The sequence below is a fragment of the Lissotriton helveticus genome, chromosome 9 (assembly GCF_964261635.1).
Source record: "Lissotriton helveticus chromosome 9, aLisHel1.1, whole genome shotgun sequence".
NCBI classification, from domain to species: Eukaryota; Metazoa; Chordata; class Amphibia; order Caudata; family Salamandridae; genus Lissotriton; species Lissotriton helveticus.
In genome coordinates, this window is record NC_136070.1 from 1,160,366,890 (window position 1) to 1,160,388,953 (window position 22,064).

The following is a 22,064-nucleotide window of genomic DNA, read 5'->3' on the forward strand; positions in this document are numbered from 1 at the left end:
AGAGACGGAACATTCATAAGTCCAGACGCAAGTGTCTATAGTTTCAGACTTGCAGTTCTTGATTCAAGACTACAAGCAGCGATTTCCTGAATCGTCTTCTGCTCCACCAATGGGGACAAATCCACCTACATCTGGACCGACGCCATCTTCACGGCCTAGACCATCACCATTAGTGATCCGTCAGGAAAGAGAGCCAGTGTAGGATATCCCGTCTTCTGACGAGGAAGTCGAAGAACCGGAGGATGGAGAGGTCCGAGATGACCAGTCTGACCATGGAGATGAGGAGGACTACATCGCTCCTTCTCCTGCCACTCCTGAGCCCACTACCTCAGAATCACCGCCAGTGGACATTGGCGGATTTCATAACCTAGTGGAGAGAGCGACCAAAAGATTCCATATGACGATAGAATCTCATGAAACAGACTGTTTCCTGTATGATTTTAAAGACCCGGTTAAGAAAACAACCAGATCAATCACTATCATTGACCACATATGGGAGCAGGGAAAACAGCTGATGCAGACACCAGCCTCAGTCTCAGCAGTGGTACCAAGGCTGGACAAAAAGTATAAGGCACCAACAACAGCACCAGCCTGCCTTACTGGTCATCCCAAACCAGATTCTGTGGTTACCCAGGCGGCACAGAAAAATTCTAGGAATCCGTCATCTCCATTGTCAGCTCCACCGGACAAGGAGGGCAGGAAACTGGACAGTATTGGCAAACGCTTTTCCACCACGTCGGCCATGACTGTGAAAGTAGCTAATTCGATTTGCGCTACTGGGCCGCTACAACAGGCAATTGTGGGAGGATATTACTCCGTATTTGGCGGAGCTTCCAGATACCGTGAAAGAGGAGGTTCAATCACTCCTTAAAGAGGGCCAAACATCTGCATTGGAACTTATTGATAGTGCAATGGATGTTGCAATGACCAGCTTCAGACAGCTGGCAGGGGCTGCGGTCTTGCGAAGGCAAGGGTGGCTTAAGGCTACATCTTTTCGCCAAGAGGTCCAAACTAAGGTACTGGACATGCCGTACGATGGCCAACACCTCTTTGGGGAGAAAATCGACGAGGCCCTACAAACGATCAAAAAAGATACAGACACGGCAAGAGTGCTTGGCACACTACAGTTTAGGAACCAGTCCTTTCGAGGGAGCAGGGGAAGAGGTCAATCCTCTTACAGAGGATCTTACCAAAACAAATCCACATACTCCTATACTCAAGGCCGATCGCAATACCAACAGCGTCAGCAGCAACAAGGTCGCCAGACCTCGTATGGCAAGTCCAACTACAGGGGAAAGAAACAAAGGAAACCCACTGGCGGACGCCAATGACCTTTTCCAGCAGCCAGTCCGTCCACAATCTCATTTTTTCAAACTTGGAAGAAAACTGACACACTTCCTCGACAATTGGAGATCAATTACAACAGATCGGTGGGTGCTCCAATTGATCCAATTCGGACATTCATTGGAATTCAAATCAATTCCCCCGACAACTCCTCCTCGCAAAATGCAACACAGGAATTTACGATTACTCCTTCAAGAGGACTCTTCTATGTTGAAGAAAGGAGCAATAGAACGAGTACCATCAGCTCACAGAGGAAAGGGATTGTATTCCCGCTTCTTTCTGATACACAAGAAAGAGAAGAAATGGCCCATCTTAGATCTCAGGGCACTCAACGCATTCGTGAAGAGTCAATCGTTCCGCATGGTTACGATCCAGGAGATTCTGGGGTTACTAGAGGAAGGGGACTTTATGACGTCTTTAGATCTGCAAGACGCATATTACCACATCCCTATTCACAAAGGCCACAGGAAATTCCTCAGATTCGCAGTGGCGGGTCAACACTATCAATTCTGTGTCCTCCCATTTGGCCTCAAGTCGGCACCTCGGATATTCACCAAGTGCCTCTCTCCAGTGGCGGCTTTCCTACGACAGCATGGACACCAGGTCTTCCCATATCTGGACGACTGGCTGGTGAAAGCACCATCTCTGAAAGGCGCAGCCAAGTCCTCCAGCGCCTGTCTCAATCTTTTCCAGCACCTGGGCCTGACGCTCAATCACGAGAAGTCTACTCTACGGCCCTCCCGAGTTCTTACCTTTCTCGGGGCGACATTGGATACGGAATGTTCAAGAGCATTCCCATCTCAGGAGAGAAAGCTCAAGCTTATCACTCTGGCTAGCGCAGTAGCATCGAAGAAAACTTTACTGGTCCGAACTTTCAAGTACCTCTAGGGGATGATGTCCTCATGTATCCTGCTTGTTCCCCACTGTCGGGCTCAGAATGCGCCCACTGCAGGAGGCCTTGACCAGACAATGGACTCAAAGCACAGGTTCTTTCGAGGATCGCATTGTGATAACTCAACAAATGACCAAGGCCTTACTCTGGTAGAGGTCGCTCAAGAACCTCTCACAAGGGCTACCATTCCTGCTTCCTGCAGCCCCACATGTGGTAACAACAGACGCCTCTCTAGAGGGATGGGGAGCGGTCCTCCAGGATTTGCAGATCAGCGGCAAGTGGACGGACCAGGAAAAGAAGCTCCATATCAACCTCCTGGAGCTGAGGGCAGTTTTTCTAGCTCTGCAGGCTTTCCTACCGCGTATCAAGAACTACCCTGTGCTCGTCAGGACAGACAACACTACGACGATGCACTACTTGAACAAGCAGGGAGGAACGCGTTCGCTCACACTATCTCGCGAATCGCAGAAGATCTGGAACTGGCTTGTGATCCACAGTATCACGTTAAAAGCGGAATATGTCCCAGGCAAGGACAACATCATAGCAGATGCTCTAAGCAGACAGAGATCTATGTCCCACGAATGGGAGCTCGACCAAGAGGTGCTCGATCACATTTTTTCGGATTGGGGGACACCGCAGATCGACCTTCTTGCCACCAGGGAGAACGCCAAATGCCGCAACTTCGCAAGTTGGCATCCCCAGTTAAGGTCCCTCGGAAATGCATTTTCCATCACCTGGCACAACGTGTTTGCGTACGCCTTTCCGCCGTTCCCTCTGATACCAAGAGTCCTCAGAAAGATGAAGATAGAGCACTGCACTCTGATTCTGATTGCCCCGTTCTGGCCGATGCAGCATTGGTTCACGGACCTCCATCGCCTCTCAGTTCGCCCACCAATCCGTCTGTCTCAACATCCATCCCTGTTCACGATGTCCAACGGCCAAGTACATCACCCGAATCTGAAATCACTCAGGTTATCGGCTTGGCTCCTGAGTACCGAGAGTTCTGCCAGCTAGACATCCCGCAGGAGTGCAAAGAAGTCCTCGCGAAGGCAAGAGCGGAGAGCACAAACAAGACCTATTCCTTAAAGTGGAAACGCTTTTGCATCTGGTGTAAGGACAAAAATCTACATCCCTTTCAGGCTACTCCGGAGCAGCTACTACCATACCTGCTACACCTGGCACAGTCGGGCCTTGCGCACGCCTCCATCAGAGTTCATTTGGCGGCGATTTCACGGTATACGAGAAGTTCAAAAGGGCCCTCTCTCTGGTCACACAGGTTAATAAAACAGTTCCTTAAAGGACTCTACAGATCCTTTCCTCGGCCACGGAGGGTTCCACCAGCATGGCATCTCGTCGTCCTCAACCAATTGATGAAACACCCTTTCGAACCCATTCACAGGGCGGAAATCAAATACATCTCCTGGAAAACAGCCCTCCTACTGGCACTGACCTCAGCAAGAAGGGTCAGTGAACTACAAGCTCTTTCTATGCAAAGTCCCTTCATGCAGTTTAAGGAAGACAGAGTGGTTTTAAGAACTAATCCTCGGTTTATTCCTAAAGTCCCGTCGGACTTCCATTTAAATGAGCCTATAGTCCTCCGATCATTCTTCCCAAATCCCAGCACTGCAGCTGAAAGAACCCTGCACTCTTTGGACCTGAAGAGGTGTATTAAATTTTACCTTGACAAGATAAAACAGTTCAGGAAAACTAAACAGCTATTCATCGCTTTTAGTAGACCAAGGAAAGGCATGCCGCTTTCCAAACAAAGTATTTCAAGATGGATATCTTCGGCAATTGCCTTTTGCCACGACAGAGACGGACGGCCATTGCACTCCAGAGTACGAGCTCATTCTACAAGAGCTGTGTCCACATCGGCTGCACTGTTCGCTGGGGTGCCAATACTGGACATTTGCAGAGCAGCGACATGGAAGGCGCCGCATACCTTCACCAGGCACTACTGCCTGGATACGGAACTGATGCAGGATGCAGCAGTGGGCCAGGCTGTGCTTCGCCATCTATTCCAATGAGGTGAGCCTTCCTCCTTCCCGCCATCCTTCGCTGGTATGCACATTTATTTACTTCTTTCTTGTTATTTATTGATGGCTCATAGTCGCATGATATGTATTATCTACAGACTGGTATATGCTATTCCATCAGAAATTTGCATAATGTATTGCTTGCTACTCTGATTCAGGCATGTGAATCTATGAAAGACACCCATAATACTGGATAAGAAATGCGTTACTTACCTGTAACTGCAGTTATCCAGTATTGGTGTCTTTCATAGATTCACATGCAACCCTCACGCCTCCCCTGGAAGGACTCACTTCTTTCTCTAACAGTGTTACGCCTACCTAGCTTGGTGCGTACGAAAATCTGAGAGACTGAGGCTCCTGACAGGAAGGTTCTAGAGGGAGGTGGTAGCTGATTGGCTACCTTCTGGAGTTTGGTCCTTTTTACAAAAGGACATAGATAGGCTACTAAGGCGAGGCCCTTAGGCCTATTTTTCTATATATATATGTCTATAGGACATTGCTTTTCTATGTACCGGAGACTCCCGTCTCGACGACGGGGAATGATTCAGGCATGTGAATCTATGAAAGACACCAATACTGGATAACTGCAGTTACAGGTAAGTAACGCATTTCTTACTCAAGCGCTCTGTCCATCATCCCCTTTGGTATCGCGTTGTTCCCCCTAAGTTGGCAGGGTAGGCCCAGACGTGGGTCCCTTGCTCACTCTACCACAGACTGTCCTGTTCATGCTGAAACTCTGCCGTCCACAATGACTGCCAAAGCTAAGCTCCAGTGAAACCAGCGCTTCGCGCAGACAGCGACTGTCCGCGGTGACTTGCATGTTACACTACAGCAAAAACAACCCACGACAAACGCCAATGTTAAGCTACAGCAACAACTGTCTGTGACACCCAACAGGCTCTTCATGCTAATGCGTAGAATAACCACAGCGCTTGACCTGCACTTTGTGCTTTTAGGGGCTATTATCACAAAAAACGCTAAAATGGCATATCTCCAGTTCTACTGGTTGGATTTTGGTTGTGATGGTAGCATTTTATTAGAATGTACTCTATTTTTCTAAATTAGTTTGGAATTTGTTTGTGTTTTGTTTTCACTTATTGCTGTTTGTGTGGTGCACACATGCTTTACACATTGCCTGTAAATTAAGCCTGGCTGCTTTTATGACAAGCTACAAGACGGTTAAACACCAATTAATTTTTTGCATTTCGGTGGTTCACCCCGACCAGGTTTGTGGTTGTTGCCTGAGTGGGCCTTCCGCACCTAGCTCAACAATTAACCCAATTTCTTACACTAGGTCCGTGTCTCTGCAATAGCAAAATGTTTAGGTTGCGCCTAGTCACAAACCTGTCTGGTATATTCTTAAGTGCATTGTTAATTAATTAAATTAACTGAAGAATAAAGATGCATTTCTTTTAACCCCTTCCATGCTCATGACGGAACGGTTCCGTCATGAGCTACGGTTGAGCTGTGCTCATGACGGAACCGTTCCGTCATGACCACGCCCGTTTCTATTACGGCCCAGCACCGGAGGGGAAACGCGGTCGCACGGAAGTGGTTAAAGTGCATGATAAATATTTAGAGATTGTCTTTTCGAGCCTGCCGTCAATCAGGATTAATGTAACGCCTGAGAGCTGCATTAAGTAAGGAAAAAAATGCAATTATCCTTTATTTAGTCTAAGAGACTCTAAAAAAGTAAATATATGTGAAAAGATGTTTTATTTCCATGCACTTGATATTGCATGGTTGAGCTGTATATCTCTGTAATGGACCCTGCAAAGTGACTTGCTTGTTATTGTACAATTAGGCTAGGATCCCCAGTTCTGGTAACACCCCAACAAATAATTTACTCGTCCTTTCTTTAAATCTTTGTCTTCATTATACTTTCATAATCCAAATGTATACTCCTCGACCAGCTTCAGTTTTTTTCATCCCAGTTCCAGGAATATTTGGTATTTAAGCCCCAGTCTTAGCTTGTCAGAAGGAAATATACCACACACTCAGTTAAAGAAAGTAATGTGTGGCTTTTGCATGAATCACAATAAGTGTTTTTGATCTTACAGATTCGGAGAAACAGTTAGAGGACAAAAAAGCATATTCTGCAGCAACAGATGAACTCACAGCATCAGGCTTACAGAAGACACCGTTGCAGCCAGTCATCATGGATGGTTCGGATGCTCCTCCCTTTGTGCAGACATCTTCTGGTGATGCTTTGGGCCCTTCCCAAAACCAGCCAGAGCTACAAGCACCACAAGGCCCTACTCCGGGTACTAAAGAGGCTATTGATGTTGGCCAAATTGCACCAACAACTACGCAAACAGTTTCAAGTAGGCAGACTGATGCAACCAACATTGTGGCTTCTCTTCAAGGCTGCTGCTCAACCCAGTTTTCTACAACATCCTCAAGTCTGTCAAACCCACCAACAAATGAGGCTGCTATTGCCATGGCCATTTCTTGCAGTACAGTCAAACCTTCCGAATCACTCTCAACTGTTTCAACGCTAAAAGCAAACATAGGTTTGCTTCCTATTTCTCCTGGCAGTGTAGGCTGTCCTTCTGAAATGCAGATTTCTTCTCCATCAGAACCCAATCAGCATCTTCCTAAGGGCAAGCCATTTGCTGGCCTTGAATCTCCTTATCTGACTGGATCTCACCCTCCCAGTCCAACCATGGTCCCTTGTTCTACATCTGAACTTGGTTTACAAACACAGTCTCATGCTTCATCCTCAGTCGGTGTCAATGCCGGTGTACAACAATCCAGTATTAACGAGTCGGATGGTGAAGGCCCACCTAGAGTTGATTTTTCTGATAATACCATTAAAAGTCTAGATGAAAAACTACGCACTTTACTGTACCAAGAATATGCTCCAACTTGCCCCTTGGGAGAAACACCTGAAAATGGTGCACAGTTAGATTTCCCAGTTGACTTAAATAATTTGCAGAAGTTGAATGATGAAACAAGTCTTGCTTCTGGACAGGGAATGGAATCTGACCTTGAAGACTCGAATGTATGCAAACATTTTAAGGCAGGTTCTGACGGGGATCTGCAGCCTATCCCATTAAAGCATTTGGAACAAACGCATAAACATCAATTACTTCATAACCAAGCAGGCAATATCCCTGATGTTCCAGTTAAATTATCAAAAAGGAATTCATATGAGGTAAGCCGTAATGATTTATTTCATTCCTTTCCATCCTTATTTACTCTGTATATGGCATCTTTTATGTAAAACCATAATTTAAACACATTTTATTTAGACAGTCCACACAAATATTCCAATCTTTTGGAACCTTCAGCCTTAGACTTTTAAACCAAATGCAAAATGTATGGCCCTCTAATCTGCTATGCCAGTAATTTGCTGCCACTCTGCTGTGACCTGTCTCTAGAGTCCTGTGTACTTCAACTCCAGTTTTATTTTTGTGTGGCTGTAGTAAAATGTAACCTGTTATGGTTGAACTGTTGTGGTTGTGAATTGAATGAGGGTAGCCGCTTGTATTCCTCTCCTTATGCAAGGCGGACCTAGCATACAGAAAATGCAAACACAGTTATACCCTGGGGTTTGAGAATGGGGCCATTGGTTTGGAATGTGGCCATTGTGTCAAGAACGGCAAGTAAACACATTTTCATTAACAGTTGTTTACACATTAAAAACAAATGCACTCCTTGATAATCAGCTGACTTGGTAACTTAAATGGTCACTGCTGAAATATATGGCAGTTACAAGGTCACCATTTCAAATCCTAGGAATTCTGACTTCAGAATTCCATCATTCTGAAATGGATAAATTAAGAATTGTTAAATTCGATAATAGTAATGTCTTTTATTTCGAACGCTTAGAAGTGACAAAAAGGCAGTATTAAGTGGGATATAAACAAGGATTTTCAAAGCCAACTAATCTGACCTATAATGAGCAGAATCTGAGGTATTGCCTGCATAATTACACAAAGAAAAAGCATTGCAATCCGAGATGCATGTGTGCAAACAAGACTTTGGTTTACTCATCAATTATACACCTAAAAAAGAGCTCCATGCACAGCCAAAGCGAAGATACACGTGTGCACGGGAAACATCATTTACAACGAAGTCTTTTCCACGCATGACGTTATCAACGATCCACTTACCCCGCAAACGTCTCTTCAACGCAGGTGCCTTCCACGACCGTCTTTACCACGCAAGTGGTATTCCTTTTGGTCGTCCTGCTTGTAAGTTCTGCGTGACGTTGGGGGGGTGGGGGGGTCTCCCCCCCCATTAAAAAAAAAAAACGAGCAGGCTACATACATTAAAAAAACGCACTACAGTGTCATTAAAAAGTAAAAGAAAAGAGCCGCACCAAAGACGTGGCAGTGTACGTCAAAATTGTAGTCCTTTTTTAGTTTTGGTAGACGTGTTTTCACGCATATTTCCATGGTGGATGGAAGTAAGAGCTGCTGAACGTAACGTTTTTTAAATGCGATGTTAGAACCTGCGTACTAAAAAGCTGCGTGGTAAAGCCACTTGCGAAGTAAAATTCGCGTGGTAATGCCATGCGGAGTATTTGTATTCGTGGTAAAGACATATATTCCGTGTGCACTGATTATTTTACAAACCTTGCTATGGATTATGAATACTGTTAAACATGGAACACATTTTGTTCAAGAACCATAAAACAAAGCGTCATTTTCCCTAAAGAAGTTCCCAATTTGATTTAAAGAAACTTATTGAAAATGAATCTTTTGGAAAATATTCAACAGACTGGATTCTAAAAATGTACCTCATTATGTTGAACAAAAATTGATAGGAAGAAAAAGTTATTGATATAAATGCAAAATATCTCTCCATTTGAATGTTGATTTGTGAGTGTGTCCCCAATTATGAATACCCAGTACATTAGCATTACTGAGGTCACTGTTAAATTAGAGCTCATTTGCAGCTGAGATATGAGGGTTAATGCATCATTTAATATTATCCTAGGAGCTTGTTGGGAATAGCATTCATATCTACAGCATCCTTTGTAAATTGAAGAAGATGGCAGAGCTTTAAGTCAATAATAAAGTATGGCAAGCAGCCTGGTAGCAGGGTGCAGGTGCCATGCCTTTGCATAAACAATAACAAAAAAATACATTAAAAAAAAAAAAACAGCCATTGGAGAGTGGGAAGGAGGAGGGTCAAAGACAATGTTTCAAGTGGACTGTGGGTAGCAGGAAGAATAAAGATGGAGTGAATGAAGTGGCGGCTTAAAGTAATAGGATAAGCCTTAGGGTGGAGTGGTGAGTCGCCGAAACAGGATGGAGGGGAGAGGAGAGAGCAAAGAAAGCAATGAGCTTTGTTTGAGTTAAAAAGAAAAAAAAAGTTCCCACATCTGCAATGGCAGGATATAACTCTTCCAATAAGAAACCTTGGTAAAGAATAAATACCCGGGGAGATTGGTTCAGAGCAAAAACAAGCCATAGTAAGAAAGCTTTTGAATAAGGAGCCATTCAGTCATGACCAATGGACTGACCCAAAGCCTACCCCAAGGCCGCAAACACAAGTTGTGCAGTGTAGACTTCTGATGTGGAATTCGTCTCTGCACAATTATGAGTGGGCCTGGCTATTGTGGCTACTATTTTTGTGCAGAAAAACACTATTTTTGAGTTTCTAAAGCACATAAAGGAGTAGCCTATTCATGATGACTCAAGTGCATATATTCTGAGAGGCTCCCCTCACCTTCATCAACCTTATTTATTATTCCTCAAGGCCCTCTAATTTTTCTCTATGTTGGTAAATAATTATTTCTGTGCATTGGTGTATTTTTGTAAATTGTAATAAAAAACCTCATTCCCCAAAAATTGTATTTGGAACACAAACCTGGACGTATTGACATTGTGATGGTCTCCAACTGGCCCAGTATAGTACCGAACTACCATTGTTGCCTGTTTGTTTCAATGTTCTTTTGGTACCCGCAATATCAGTTCTTCTGCAACAAGTGGTAGAGAATGATCTATTTAGAAAATTAAAGATGGGCTTGTGAGTTGACAAACACACATCTTGAGTCCCATTCTTGAAGGTCCGCCAAATATTATGCTAATGCTTTCTTGAATAATATCTGAAGTATAAGTGTGTATTTTGCATTGCCTGCAGAGGTTACTTTCATACTAAAGCCAGACTTACTAAAGACTTCTTTGGCTTCAGATAAGAAAAGGTGGCCCTCTTTGGGGAAGGTTTTGTTATCTCTTAGAACAACATTAAAACAGTCAAAACAATTTTGGAACTGCTTCAAAGTAGAAAACTCCTTAGTACACAAGACTAATTTCTAGCTTTATACAGTCTGGACTTAGGAAATCTTAAGTAAACCAGGCTCTAACTATTTAGAAGAGCAGCAGACATTACTTTGATAATTTTTGCATGAGCTTAATTCCAAAAAGATGTCTTTTTATAATCTGATAAAGATGTTTACATGTCAGATTTGTACATTTAAAAACTAATATGCTTTTGCAGGCTGCTTCGTCAACAGCAAAGAAGACTGATCTAATCAAAAGGACAAAGATAAGGATTTCATCAGGGCAAATGGCTGCCTCTTCATGTGGATACTCTGGAACCTCTCATGGAAAGCACGCAAGTGGTGCACCATCTAAAACTGTGGGAAGATTTTCTGTGTCTGCCACAGAGGAGGAATCGTCCATGGCTTCTCCACAAAACTTGAGATATTCGGCACCCCCTGATGTCTACCTGGATGATCCCTTTTCCAGTGTTCAAGTAGCCGTCCCTCGTGCCCAGACTGCATCACCTATTTGTGGACATGTTTCGAGTGATTCGGAAGGTGGTGGGTCCCTCAAAAATAAAATGAGATACAATAGGACTTCTTTGCCAAGCAAGGGTTCAGCGAATGATTTCATGAAGAAGGCAGCAGCTTTTTTGCATCGATCAAAGCAAAGCAGTATGAAGACGCCTGCTTCTCCTAGTGGCAACTCCATAAAGATTCCTGCTATAAACATTAGCAATTTTCACTCCCAATCTTCATACATGAGCAGCGACAATGACTCGGAGTTTGAGGATGCAGATATGAAGAAGGAGCTGCAGAGTCTCAGAGAAAAGTATGTTTTGGTAAACCTATGCTTGTTACATTTTTCTGTGAAATCAAGTGCAACAAATTATTATAATTTTGTACCAGTAGATAGAGGAGAAACCTGTACATATCCAACATCTAAATAGTTAAGAGTTGTTGTTTAACTTATATGCATATCTTATAAAACTCCCATTGTTTCCTTCAAACCAACTGTATACCCTTCTCTTGTGTTTTTGTTTTTGTTTTTTACCCAGTTAGCCTGATCTCCATATTTGATGATTGACATGGGGTGTAAAGGCTTCTTGGACTTTGCACTACTCAAATGGAAAAATGTGTAAGATATCAACACCTGAAAAAAAGGTTGCAGTAGAACTCCCAGTCTGTGAATACTCTGCTACTTAATAGTTCTACAGAAACCTTCTCAATGCTGCTTAACCAAAGACCAGTTCTTTTTTTTTTCTGTGGATCAGTGTGGACTTGAATATGCTCCTGTCTCAATACATTTCCATCTCCCCCTCCCCCGAAAAATGAATCTGACTTTATGTAATGTACCTGGTCCCCATTTAAAGCGCTCCAATGCCCATGGACAGAGTTTGCGCTGTATAAAATGGCATGTCCAAGCCAGGTGTGTTGTGCTGTATGCATTTTTGCATTGACTCACCCACATGCAAACAGCTTTCCTGTTTGTGGAACACCGAAAATTGTTTTATTGGTATTTTGTAGGATCTTTCACAAATTCAGTCTGGAATGGCGATGTAGTGGGGAGCGTTATGGTAGTTCTGTTTATCTATAATTTTTAATATACTCTTCCTTTGCTTCTGGTACGCTTTCAAATGAACAAAAGGATTCTTGGCACTGTTGCTGGTGGAACTTGGATGGGGAGACGGTGTGAGACGGCTTCCTTGAGGCTGGCATTTTGGAATGCAATGTGGCTGAGTTCTTGCATAAAGTCAGAAGCAGAATGTGTTAAAGACTGTCTTAACCAATTTAGAATTTTCTGGATTTCCTAAATAGGTTGAGATGTCATGTGTTGTTCTCCTGTTTCTTGTTGTACACAAGTGATGTGGCCAAGGGTAGGGCCACCTTTACAGATTTAAAAATGGGTGACATAAAACCAAATCAGAAACTGCCCCTGATGCTGGACCTCCTCACTCACGATTAGGGCCAGCTCAGACACACAGACCCCATCCAGCTCAATATGGCACCTAGAATTCAGGTACCTTGTGCTCCCAGAGAAGTGCATGCTCATCCTGCGTTAGGTGCACAGACCTATTGTGCGAACCTATTATGCGGCAAAGTGGAAAAGGTTTGTCCACTACTGCATAAGTAAATACACATACCTTCTTAAGGTCTCCATACAAGATATCCTATGCTACCAGCTACATCTCGAAGAGGTTGGTTTAGCATATACTTCCATCCGCCTACACTTCTCTGCAGTTGAAGCATACATGCAGAACAAGGAACACGCGCCCTTTTCAAAATCCCCAATAAAGCTTCCATGGAAAGCCTTAGAAGGGTATACCTCCCAAAACACCTCCTTTCCCAGCCTGGAACTTGAATGTAGCTCTCACATGCCTCATAGGCCAACCTTTGCACTATTCCGCTCCTTTGCTCGACGGTTTTGTTGTGGAAGGTGCCCTTTTTAGTAACAATCCCCTCACACGCACCAGTGAGTTACAGGCTTTAACCATTGAGGAACCTTTCAAGTGCAAATGATCGGAGTGGCCCTTTGAAACAAACCCAAATTCTTGCCAAAGGTAATACCATCTTTTCATATTAATTAAACATTGGAACTCTCCATCTTCTTCCCACGGCCAGACTCTGCAGCGGTAGGAGCTTTATATATGTTAAAAGGATGCTCACGTACTATATTGGTTGGACCAAGTCTTTCGTTGAACAACTGTTTGTATTCTTTGCACAGGCCTCCCAAAGGACACCACATTTCGAAGTAAGACATTATAAGATGTATTCTTAAATGCATACAGATCTGTAAAGCCAAGCACTCATTAGCAGGGCCTCCTGGAGCAGATGTTCCTACTCTCCCAGTACTCAGAAGCAATTGATTATCAGATTTTCAAATGAAAACCAGCTGCAAACGTTCAGGCCCAAAACTAGATGGAATGAGTATGTGGAGCATATGACTCTACAGCACTAAACATTATGAATATATCGTTACAGAGTAAGTTGCGCTTTCCATCTTCAGTTGTCTTTGTTACATTGGTGAACTACAGGACCTCTCTATGCGCCCTCTCTATGCCACTTTTTTTCCTGGAAAAACTTGTGAAGCGGTCTTTAACATCTGTTCTGCCAATCGCTGGTCAATCGATCTTCTTGCCTCCATTTTTATCTCCACCTCACCCCCCAAAAGGGGTGGAGGGTTCCACTGGTCTGGCCCTGGCAGAGCTTTGAGTGTCCGTTGACTGTACTAAAGACTATTGTGAGCTGATCAGCTCTTTATGAGTTTGTCAGTGGGACCATGAAAGGAAAGATGGTGCAAAAGAGAACTTTCACCAGCTAGATAACCATTTGTTATAAAATCTGCTATTTGCTGGTGAAGAAGAATGTCCAGAAGGCTTACAGGCTCATTTCGCAGATTCCACTACAATGGCAATAAAAAGGGGGCTATCTGCCAGGTCTGGATACCTGCAGGCTGTGATGTGGGAATAGGTGCGCACGTTCACGGAACACTACCGACTTCACAGCCCAACGTGTGGGCCATTTTGCCTATTCTAACATGCAAGACTACCTAATCTGAGTCCAGTCCTCAGTCCCTCCACCTTTGGTTAATACCTCTGTGGTATCTATTCTAAAGGTGAGAAATCTGTAGTTGGAAGTATCCAACAGTAGACATTTTTCTTATCTTTGGTAACACACTTTCTGGTGGTGTTGGAAATGGCCCTTTTTGCAGGGTTATCCCCAAACTTTTTGCGTCTTCCTCCTTTGTTTTTCCTCACCTGTGGTTCAATCAATCAATTAGGGGCTTATTAAGCGCGCTACTAACCCATGAGGGTCCCAAGGCCCTGGGGGCCAGCTCCGGTCAGTTGAAGAGCCAGGTCTTGAGGTTCTCCCTGAAGGTGTGCAGGTTCGGAGAGCCATTGATGATTGCTGGGAGACAGTTGCAGGTCTTGGCTGTGATGTAGGAGAAGGCTCGTCCGCCAGCTCTGTTTCTGTGCATGCGGGTGTCTCTGCCAGGGCGAGATCGGAGGAGTGGAGGTCCATTTTGGGTACGTGGAAGGAGACTCTCTCGTTGATGTATTTGGGTCCGATGTTGTAGAGGGCTTTGTAAGCATGGGCAAGAACTTTGAAGGTCACTCTTTCTAGACGGTGAGCTAGTGGAGGTTTTGTAGGTGTTGGGTCATGTGTGTGTGTCGTGGTGTCCCTAGGACGAGTCTTACTGCGGCGTTCTGGATTGTTTGGAACTTATGCAGCAGGGTTCTGTTGATTCCGGCTTAAAGGGAGTTGCCATAGTCCAGTCTACGGGTTATGGGTGCGTGGGTGATGGTCTTTCTGCTTGTTGCTTATAGGACTCGGGGCACTTTGCCACTTCTGATCAGTGCTAAAGTGCATATGCTCTCTGTTTAAATTGTTATGCTGATTGGTTATCCATGATTGGTATATTTGTTTTGCCAGTAGGTCCCTAGTAAAGTACACTGGGTGTGCCAGGGCTGGTAATCCAAATGCTACTAGTGGGCCTGCAGCACTGATTGTGTCACCCACATGAGTAGCCCCAAAGAGATGTCTCAGGCCTGCCACCGCAGTGCCTGTGCGCAGTTTGCTAACTGCCATGTGGACCTGGCCAGTGTACCCACTTGCCAGGCCTGACCCTTCCCTTTTCTTACACATAGGACTCCCCTATGGTAGGCCTGAGATACCCCGCTGGGCAGGGTGCAGTGTATGTCAAAGGTAGGACATGTACTAGTGTATATAACATGTCCTGATAGTGAAATACTGCAAATTTCGTTTTTCACTATTGAAAGGCTTTCTTGCCCATAGGACGGAATGGGGAATGATGTGTAACATGTTTACCTGCATATCTTCCCATAGGAGTGAGATAGGACATAAGGGTCTGGTATCCCTGAACTCAGAATTTAATAACACATCTTTTAGGAAGGATGGTTTTGAAATTCTGTGTTTGAAAATAGCACTTGTAGAAAGTGGCTATTTTCTTGTTCAAACTTTGTGTGCCTCTGCGTGTTTGTGGATTGACTGTCTGGTTTGAGAGTGAAAGGGGCTGGGGTGGCTCCAGGAGTCTGTGTGAGTCAGCACTAGGCTGAGTAGACCTATCTGCATTTGGAGGGGTGGGAGGAGTAGCACCTGGGTCTGAATAGGGCTGTGCCTGCCTTCCACAATGCTGGCTCTACCTCCTGTGGTGTTAAAAAAGGGGGTGGTGATGGACAGAGCATCTGAACCAAACAGACACTCACACCCAGTCAAAAGATCTGGGTTTAATCCATCACCGTTCTTTAGCCCACTCTGCCACCCCAGTTCAGACATGGCCACATGCAAATCAGTCTGACTCTGTGCCTCATGGCAACAGTCCAGCCCGAACTGCCAAGCCATGCCTTCCCTGGACCGTAAACAAGCTTCTGAGGACCGGTTTCTGGCATTACAGCCGTCTTCAGCCCGGCTTGCTTGAATCCAGTGGCAAAGTGAGCAAGGGACTCGCGTCTGAGCATACCCTGCCACACTTATGGCGGCCAAAGCGGTACAAAAGGGGGTGGTGATGGACGGAGCATCTGAACCAAACAAACACTCACACCCAGTCAAAAGATCTGGGTTTAATCCATCACCGTTCTTTAGCCCACTCTGCCACCCCAGTTCAGACATGGCCATATGCAAATCAGTCTGACCCTGTGCCTCATGGGAACAGTCCTGCCCGAACTGCCAAGCCATGCCTTCCCTGGACCGGAAACAAGCTTCCGAGGACCGGTTTCTGGCATTACAGCCGCCTTCAGCCCGGCTTGCTTGAATCCAGTGGCAAAGTGAGCAAGGGACTCACGTCTGAGCATACCTTGCCACACTTATGGCGGCCAAAGCGGTACAAAAGGGGGTGGTGATGGACGGAGCATCTGAACCAAACAAACACTCTCACCCAGTCAAAAGATCTAGGTTTAATCCATCACCGTTCTTTAGCCCACTCTGCCACCCCAGTTCAGACATGGCCATATGCAAATCAGTCTGACCCTGTGCCTCATGGGAACAGTCCAGCCCGAACTGCCAAGCCATGCCTTCCCTGGACCGGAAACAAGCTTCCGAGGACCGGTTTCTGGCATTACAGCCGTCTTCAGCCCGGCTTGCTTGAATCCAGTGGCAAAGTGAGCAAGGGACTCACGTCTGAGCATACCCTGCCACACTTATGGCGGCCAAAGCGGTACAAAAGGGGGTGGTGATGAACGGAGCATCTGAACCAAACAAACACTCACACCCAGTCAAAAGATCTGGGTTTAATCCATCACCATCTGATGACCCTGGCCCACATTGACAAAGGAATGAAGTTCTGCACTGGCAGAGTGCACCCAGAACTGGGTCTGTGACCCCTCACACATAGAGAACAAAGACTTTTGGGGTATAAATATGAGAGCTGAAACCCCTGAATTTTAGACTTCTTCGTGATCAAGAGGAATCCCTGTCAAAGAAGATGAGCTGAAGAGACTGAGGAGAAGTACTGCCCTTTCTGTGTGTCTGAGGTTGGCCTGCAGTTTGCAGTTTCTACTGCGGAGAGGACCAAGGGACTTTGCTGTGTGCTGTGTCCCCTGCTTGAAGCAGGACTTTGCTGTGTCCTTCTGAATAAAAGTCTCCAAGGGCCTGCGAACAACTGGCCTTCTGTTTCTGAAGTCCCAGGCCCAAAAGGACTTCATCCTCAGCTTCCCTTACCTTCTTTGATGGGAGTTCCAGTCTGCCAGGAGGGCCTTTAACTGTATGTGAGGCCTTTTTCCTGTGGGGAGCTGGAAGTGCGACGCAATGAAAGAGAAGTGTGACGCTGCCACAGCAGCCACTGTCGCATCATCGAGGAAGCGTGTCACCACTGGCGCTGCTTGCCGTTGCATCACCGGAGAAGTGTGCTGCCGCCACACAGGGTGCCATTGCATCATCGGAGAAGCACGTCACAGGGCCGTCTCATCGCTAAGGAAGCGCGCCGCCGCTGATCGCTGCCGCAACACTAGAGAAGCGTGTCACCGTCACCGAGGGTGTTGTCGCATCACCAAAGAAGCGTGTCGCAGGGCCTGTTGCAGCTCAGAAAACCAACAGGTTTGCCGCACGGCGGTTGGGCATTCATGCATCGCCTCCACGTTGTCTGATCGCAACAGACGCCATTTTGCTGCATCGCTCCAGATCGTCGCAACGCAGCAAGGTGCCAGCTTGTTTCATCAGAACCGGAGCACATGAAGAATCGACGCATCTCCTTCTCTGTGCCCCATTTGTTTGTTTTGCATTATGCATCCCAGGTACTTTGAGACTAAAGTGTCGCATTTATCTACAAGTTTATTTTTGCAACAACCCTTTTTAAAGTCGTTTTACTGAGTTTCTGTATGTTGGATTTTTTTCGTTTTGGTCTTGTGTAGTTTAGATAAAGATATTGTATTTTTCTTGACTGGTGTGGTGTCCATTTGTGGTGTTTTCTCTGTGTTACTGTTGGTGTTGCTACAAATATTTTACACATTGCCTTTGGAATCAGCCTGTCTGCTCGTGCCAAGCTACTAAGGGGGTGAGCAGGGGTTATCTAAAGTGTGAATCCCCTTTACCCTGACTAGAAGCCAGGGGCCCTATTTGGACAAAGGTACCTACATCTGCCAACTAGAGACCCACATTTCTAACAGGTGGATATTCTAACTGCATATTTCGCACTTTCCTCCCAAATCCTAGTTCTGTTGAGTTGTGAAAACCATAAGATCCCTCTTTAGATTTTGGCACACTGTGATCTGAAATTAGTTTGCTCCGTGACTGCGGGTCTGGGATAAGAACGTTTAAGCAACTGACATGGTGCGCAGAGGTAGCATTTGTATTCAGGTCCACACCATCACTTCTGGGCAGTGTGAAGTTACCAGAGAGCCATACAGTGCCATGGCATGCAGGGAGCATCGCAGAAAAAAAATCTCTTCATCCAGTCTGATGCCTTGAAATATTGTAAGGTTAAGGAATCCCCAGTTTGAGTATTTACCATCAAGAGTATTACCAAAGGTAAGTAACTTGTTCTTCAGAATCACATAACATTTCCTTCATCTAATTGAATCATTTTGGTCAACTCAATACTAAAAGAATGTGCAAGTAGAAAATAACACCAAGCATAGCTGACTTTTTTTCAGTGAAGTTGGAACAAATTCAATATTTGTTTTCAACTGACATTATATAGTCAGTCGATTAGTGAGACTACCTCTTAAGAAACAACTAGAAGTCACACCCTGGGCATGACAGCAATCTCTCCAGATGCCTCCAAATTGAAAGCCCGCAAGGATTTAAATACATGTATTATTATTTTAGGTGATTGTATCCAAGGGATTTATCATTGTTAGTCCCATAGTCATGAATTACCCGCTTTGGCCTACTAATGCTCATGGCATGTATTATGTGTGTAAGTCAGAGTGATGGGACTTGGTTCAAATAGTTCAGATGCTGAGCTAATTATATTTGAATGTCTAAATGTCTTCCATGTGTCAATGGGTTCCCTGCAGGCAGTGATTCCGAGCTGTCTGCTTTCTCTAAATGACTGACAGTTCAAACATGAGAATCCTTAATCAGATTATGTTAAAATGTCCCAAAATAAAATGAAACGCAATCTGTTATCTTTAATTCTGCATACGCTAAAATGAGTCTTGTAGCGTGTCGTCAATTATATATTTCATGGCTGATTCAATGCTGTGATCTGCTCGGAAGCCTGAATGGTGTTTGTTAAGAAGGTCAAAGTGGTCAATATGTCTTGTCAGTTGATGGTGTACACATTTTTCCAATAGTTTGGCCAGGGTGGGAATATTGGAAATAGGGCGATAGTTTAGGTCTGATGGGTCAGCCATGGGATTCTTTAGAATGGGTGATACCTGTCCAACTTTGAGGGTGTCCGGGAGGCTACCTTGTTGCAGTGAACTATTAATGATCTTGGTACAGAGCAGCAGAAGCAATGGCGTGAAGTCTTTAACAGCATTTGCGGGGAGAGGATCGGTGAGGTGATTGGCAGGCTTCAGGGCACTAAGAATCTTGCATATATCTTCTTCAGTGTAAGTTGCAAAGGATGACCAAGTTACGTCGTTTTTTTAGGACAAACTTTGTGGTGATTTGGTGTGGCACCATTGTGAGTGCTGGGGAGGTTTTCGCATTAGGACCCGAGTGTAAGGTTAGGTCGTTGAGGAGATCCTTCTTGATGTTGTCAGTCTTCTGATTAAAGAAGGAGGAAAATTATTCACAGTTGGGTTGCGGTCGGGCTATATCTTGTAGACAGTGAGGCACGTCTTTAAATTGGGTTTTGATTAGTTTAAAAAAAATTGGGACGATTTCTTACTTGGTCAAGTTGGTGGCTGAAAAAGTCTGCTTTAGTGCGTTTGATCTTTCTGTAATATGCATTTCTCTTTTTCCTAAGAATCTTGAGGTGATTGGCGGAGGGACTGATCTCCAATTGCGTTTAGAAGATCTGAGAGATTGTCTATCCACATTGAGTAGACCATTGTACCAGGGCCTAGAATCTTTTGTGGAGACTCTGTTTAGTTGAAGGGGGGCTACCTCGTTTATTATTGTGGTCAAGGAATTGAGGTAGTGGTTGGTGAGAACATGGACTTCGGATGAGCCTGCAGGGGGCAGAAGTAGGTTGTAGCTGGAGGAAGGTAATGTTTTAGGGTTGAGTTCTTTCAAGTCTCTGTTCCATACCTTAGGTCTTGTGGATTGAACCGAATTAAGTTTCACTGTTTCCTTGATAAAGAAGGTGATTATATGATGGTCAGACCAGTCACAGGGTTGGGTCGACTCAAGCTGAATGGAGTCATTTTTGGAGATAATTAAATCCAGGATTGAGCCTTTGTTGTGTGTAGGGTTGTCACAGATTGGGTGAGGTCTAGAGCATCTGGGAAATTTGTGAGACTATTGACGTTGCCAAGGTATATTTGGGTATTTTGCCGCCGGTGTTCGATGAGACCATATGCGTGAGGTGTTCGGTGACTGTGAGGTTGTCACCAAATGGATGATAGATGATGTGTAATAAGCATAATGGTTTGCCATTGCTGTTGTTGTCGAGGCATGTGTATTCGCAAGAAGGGAATGCATGGGAAATATCTCTGATAACAGAGATGTTGCTACGATTTATACAGGCGATACCTCCCCCTGTCTGATAAATCCTGTCCAATCTAATGATGTTGTAGTTTGTGGGTACTAGAATGTCGATTATAGGTGTGGAGGATTCCGTTAGCCATGTTTCGGTTAACATTATCAGGTCCAGTTCTTGTGAGATAATGAGGTCAGCTAAGTCCTCTGCGTGTCTAGTGGGCGATCTACAATTTAGGAGTATGCATTTCAGACTGGGTGTGATGAGAGATGAAGTGCGATCCTGAGTGAGTAGGACTCTTCTTAGGTTGTTGTTGATGATTCCTCTATTGTGTTTAGAGGACTTGTGAGGATTGGGGGGATAGTAGGGATGGTCATAGAAGTGGGGGTTGTGGCGTGCATGTGAGAGGGTTCATAAAAGTGTAGTAGAGCAAGTAGATAACTCTCGAAAAACGGAGTTGTGCTTCGATTTGGGCGTAGATGTGTTACGGGAAGGAACTGATTTTCAGCTGGGAAGAGTCAGTTTCGAGGTGAATGTTAGGCAGGGCCGGACTGGTCATAGCAGGCACCGGGAAATCCCCCGGGTAGGGGCCAGTTTTGGGGCCCCTGGGGCCGTTCTTGTTAAAGGGCTGTTTTTAAGCGGCCCTGTACCAAAATCGGCCGAAATCTGCGGAAACGAGCTCTGTGGCACCTCCAACTCCCCCCGCACCCTCCCCGAGTGGGGAGGGGGGGCGGCTGAGCATTTTGCCAGGGCCGGTTGTGGTTCCCAGTCCGGCCCTGATGTTAGGTTATTCGAGAGCTTGCTAGATTTAGATGGTCTTGAAGGCCTAGTGCGCCATGGTTGTCTCGATATCAACTCTTTACAAGCTTGGAGTTCCTCTTTGATTTGGTGAAGTGCGAATATAATCTCATCCAGATTGGGGTCTGGAGTAGTTATGAATGGGGTTGGTGGCTGTGAGATGAATGTGGATGGCTGCGATGTGGTCTGGTTAGGTCTTTGGTCAGGTGCAGGTCTGAATGGAGTTGGAGGCAGTGTTGCAAGTGTGGCTGGATGGGTTGTGGATGAGGGTGGCTGATTTGTGGGTGTGGCTGGCTAGTGTGTGGGTGTGCGGAAAGTAACTGGGTGCAATGTGTGATCTAAGGGTGGTGAGTATTCTAAGTGGTAATGGGGTGGCCTATTATGCACCTGCACCTTGTCTGGTGGGGGTTGGCAAGAATGGGGGGTGAACGTGCTAGAATCGTTGTGCTGCATGGATGGGGTAGCGGGAGAGTTGGTTATGGGAGGGATGATATTAGCAGGGGGGGAGCTATGATCGTACACGGAGGGGGTTCAATGTCTATTGGGGGTGTGTATGCTGTCTCAGGCATACTGGGTGGCAGTAAAATATGGCTCTAGGCTCTTTGGATTTCAGGAATGACTACTATTTTAGAAGAAATGAAACTCCACTTGTTCCCTGTATGCAAAGCAACTGAAAGCAGAATTCCTGCGTTTATGTGGGGTAATTAGCCGGAGTACTTACAGAAATCT

At 45.2% G+C, this 22,064-nt stretch overlaps 1 protein-coding gene across 1 annotated transcript in view; it reads left to right on the forward strand.

Moving 5' to 3' along the window:
- The window catches only part of WNK2 (WNK lysine deficient protein kinase 2), a 581,173-nt gene that overhangs the window by 429,256 nt on the left and 129,853 nt on the right, over window positions 1–22,064 (forward strand). Inside the window, exons 19-20 of the mRNA XM_078661612.1 lie at window positions 6,333–7,429; window positions 10,726–11,321. Coding sequence (XP_078517738.1) covers window positions 6,333–7,429; window positions 10,726–11,321 — 1,693 coding nt within the window. The remainder of the gene's footprint in view (window positions 1–6,332; window positions 7,430–10,725; window positions 11,322–22,064) is intronic.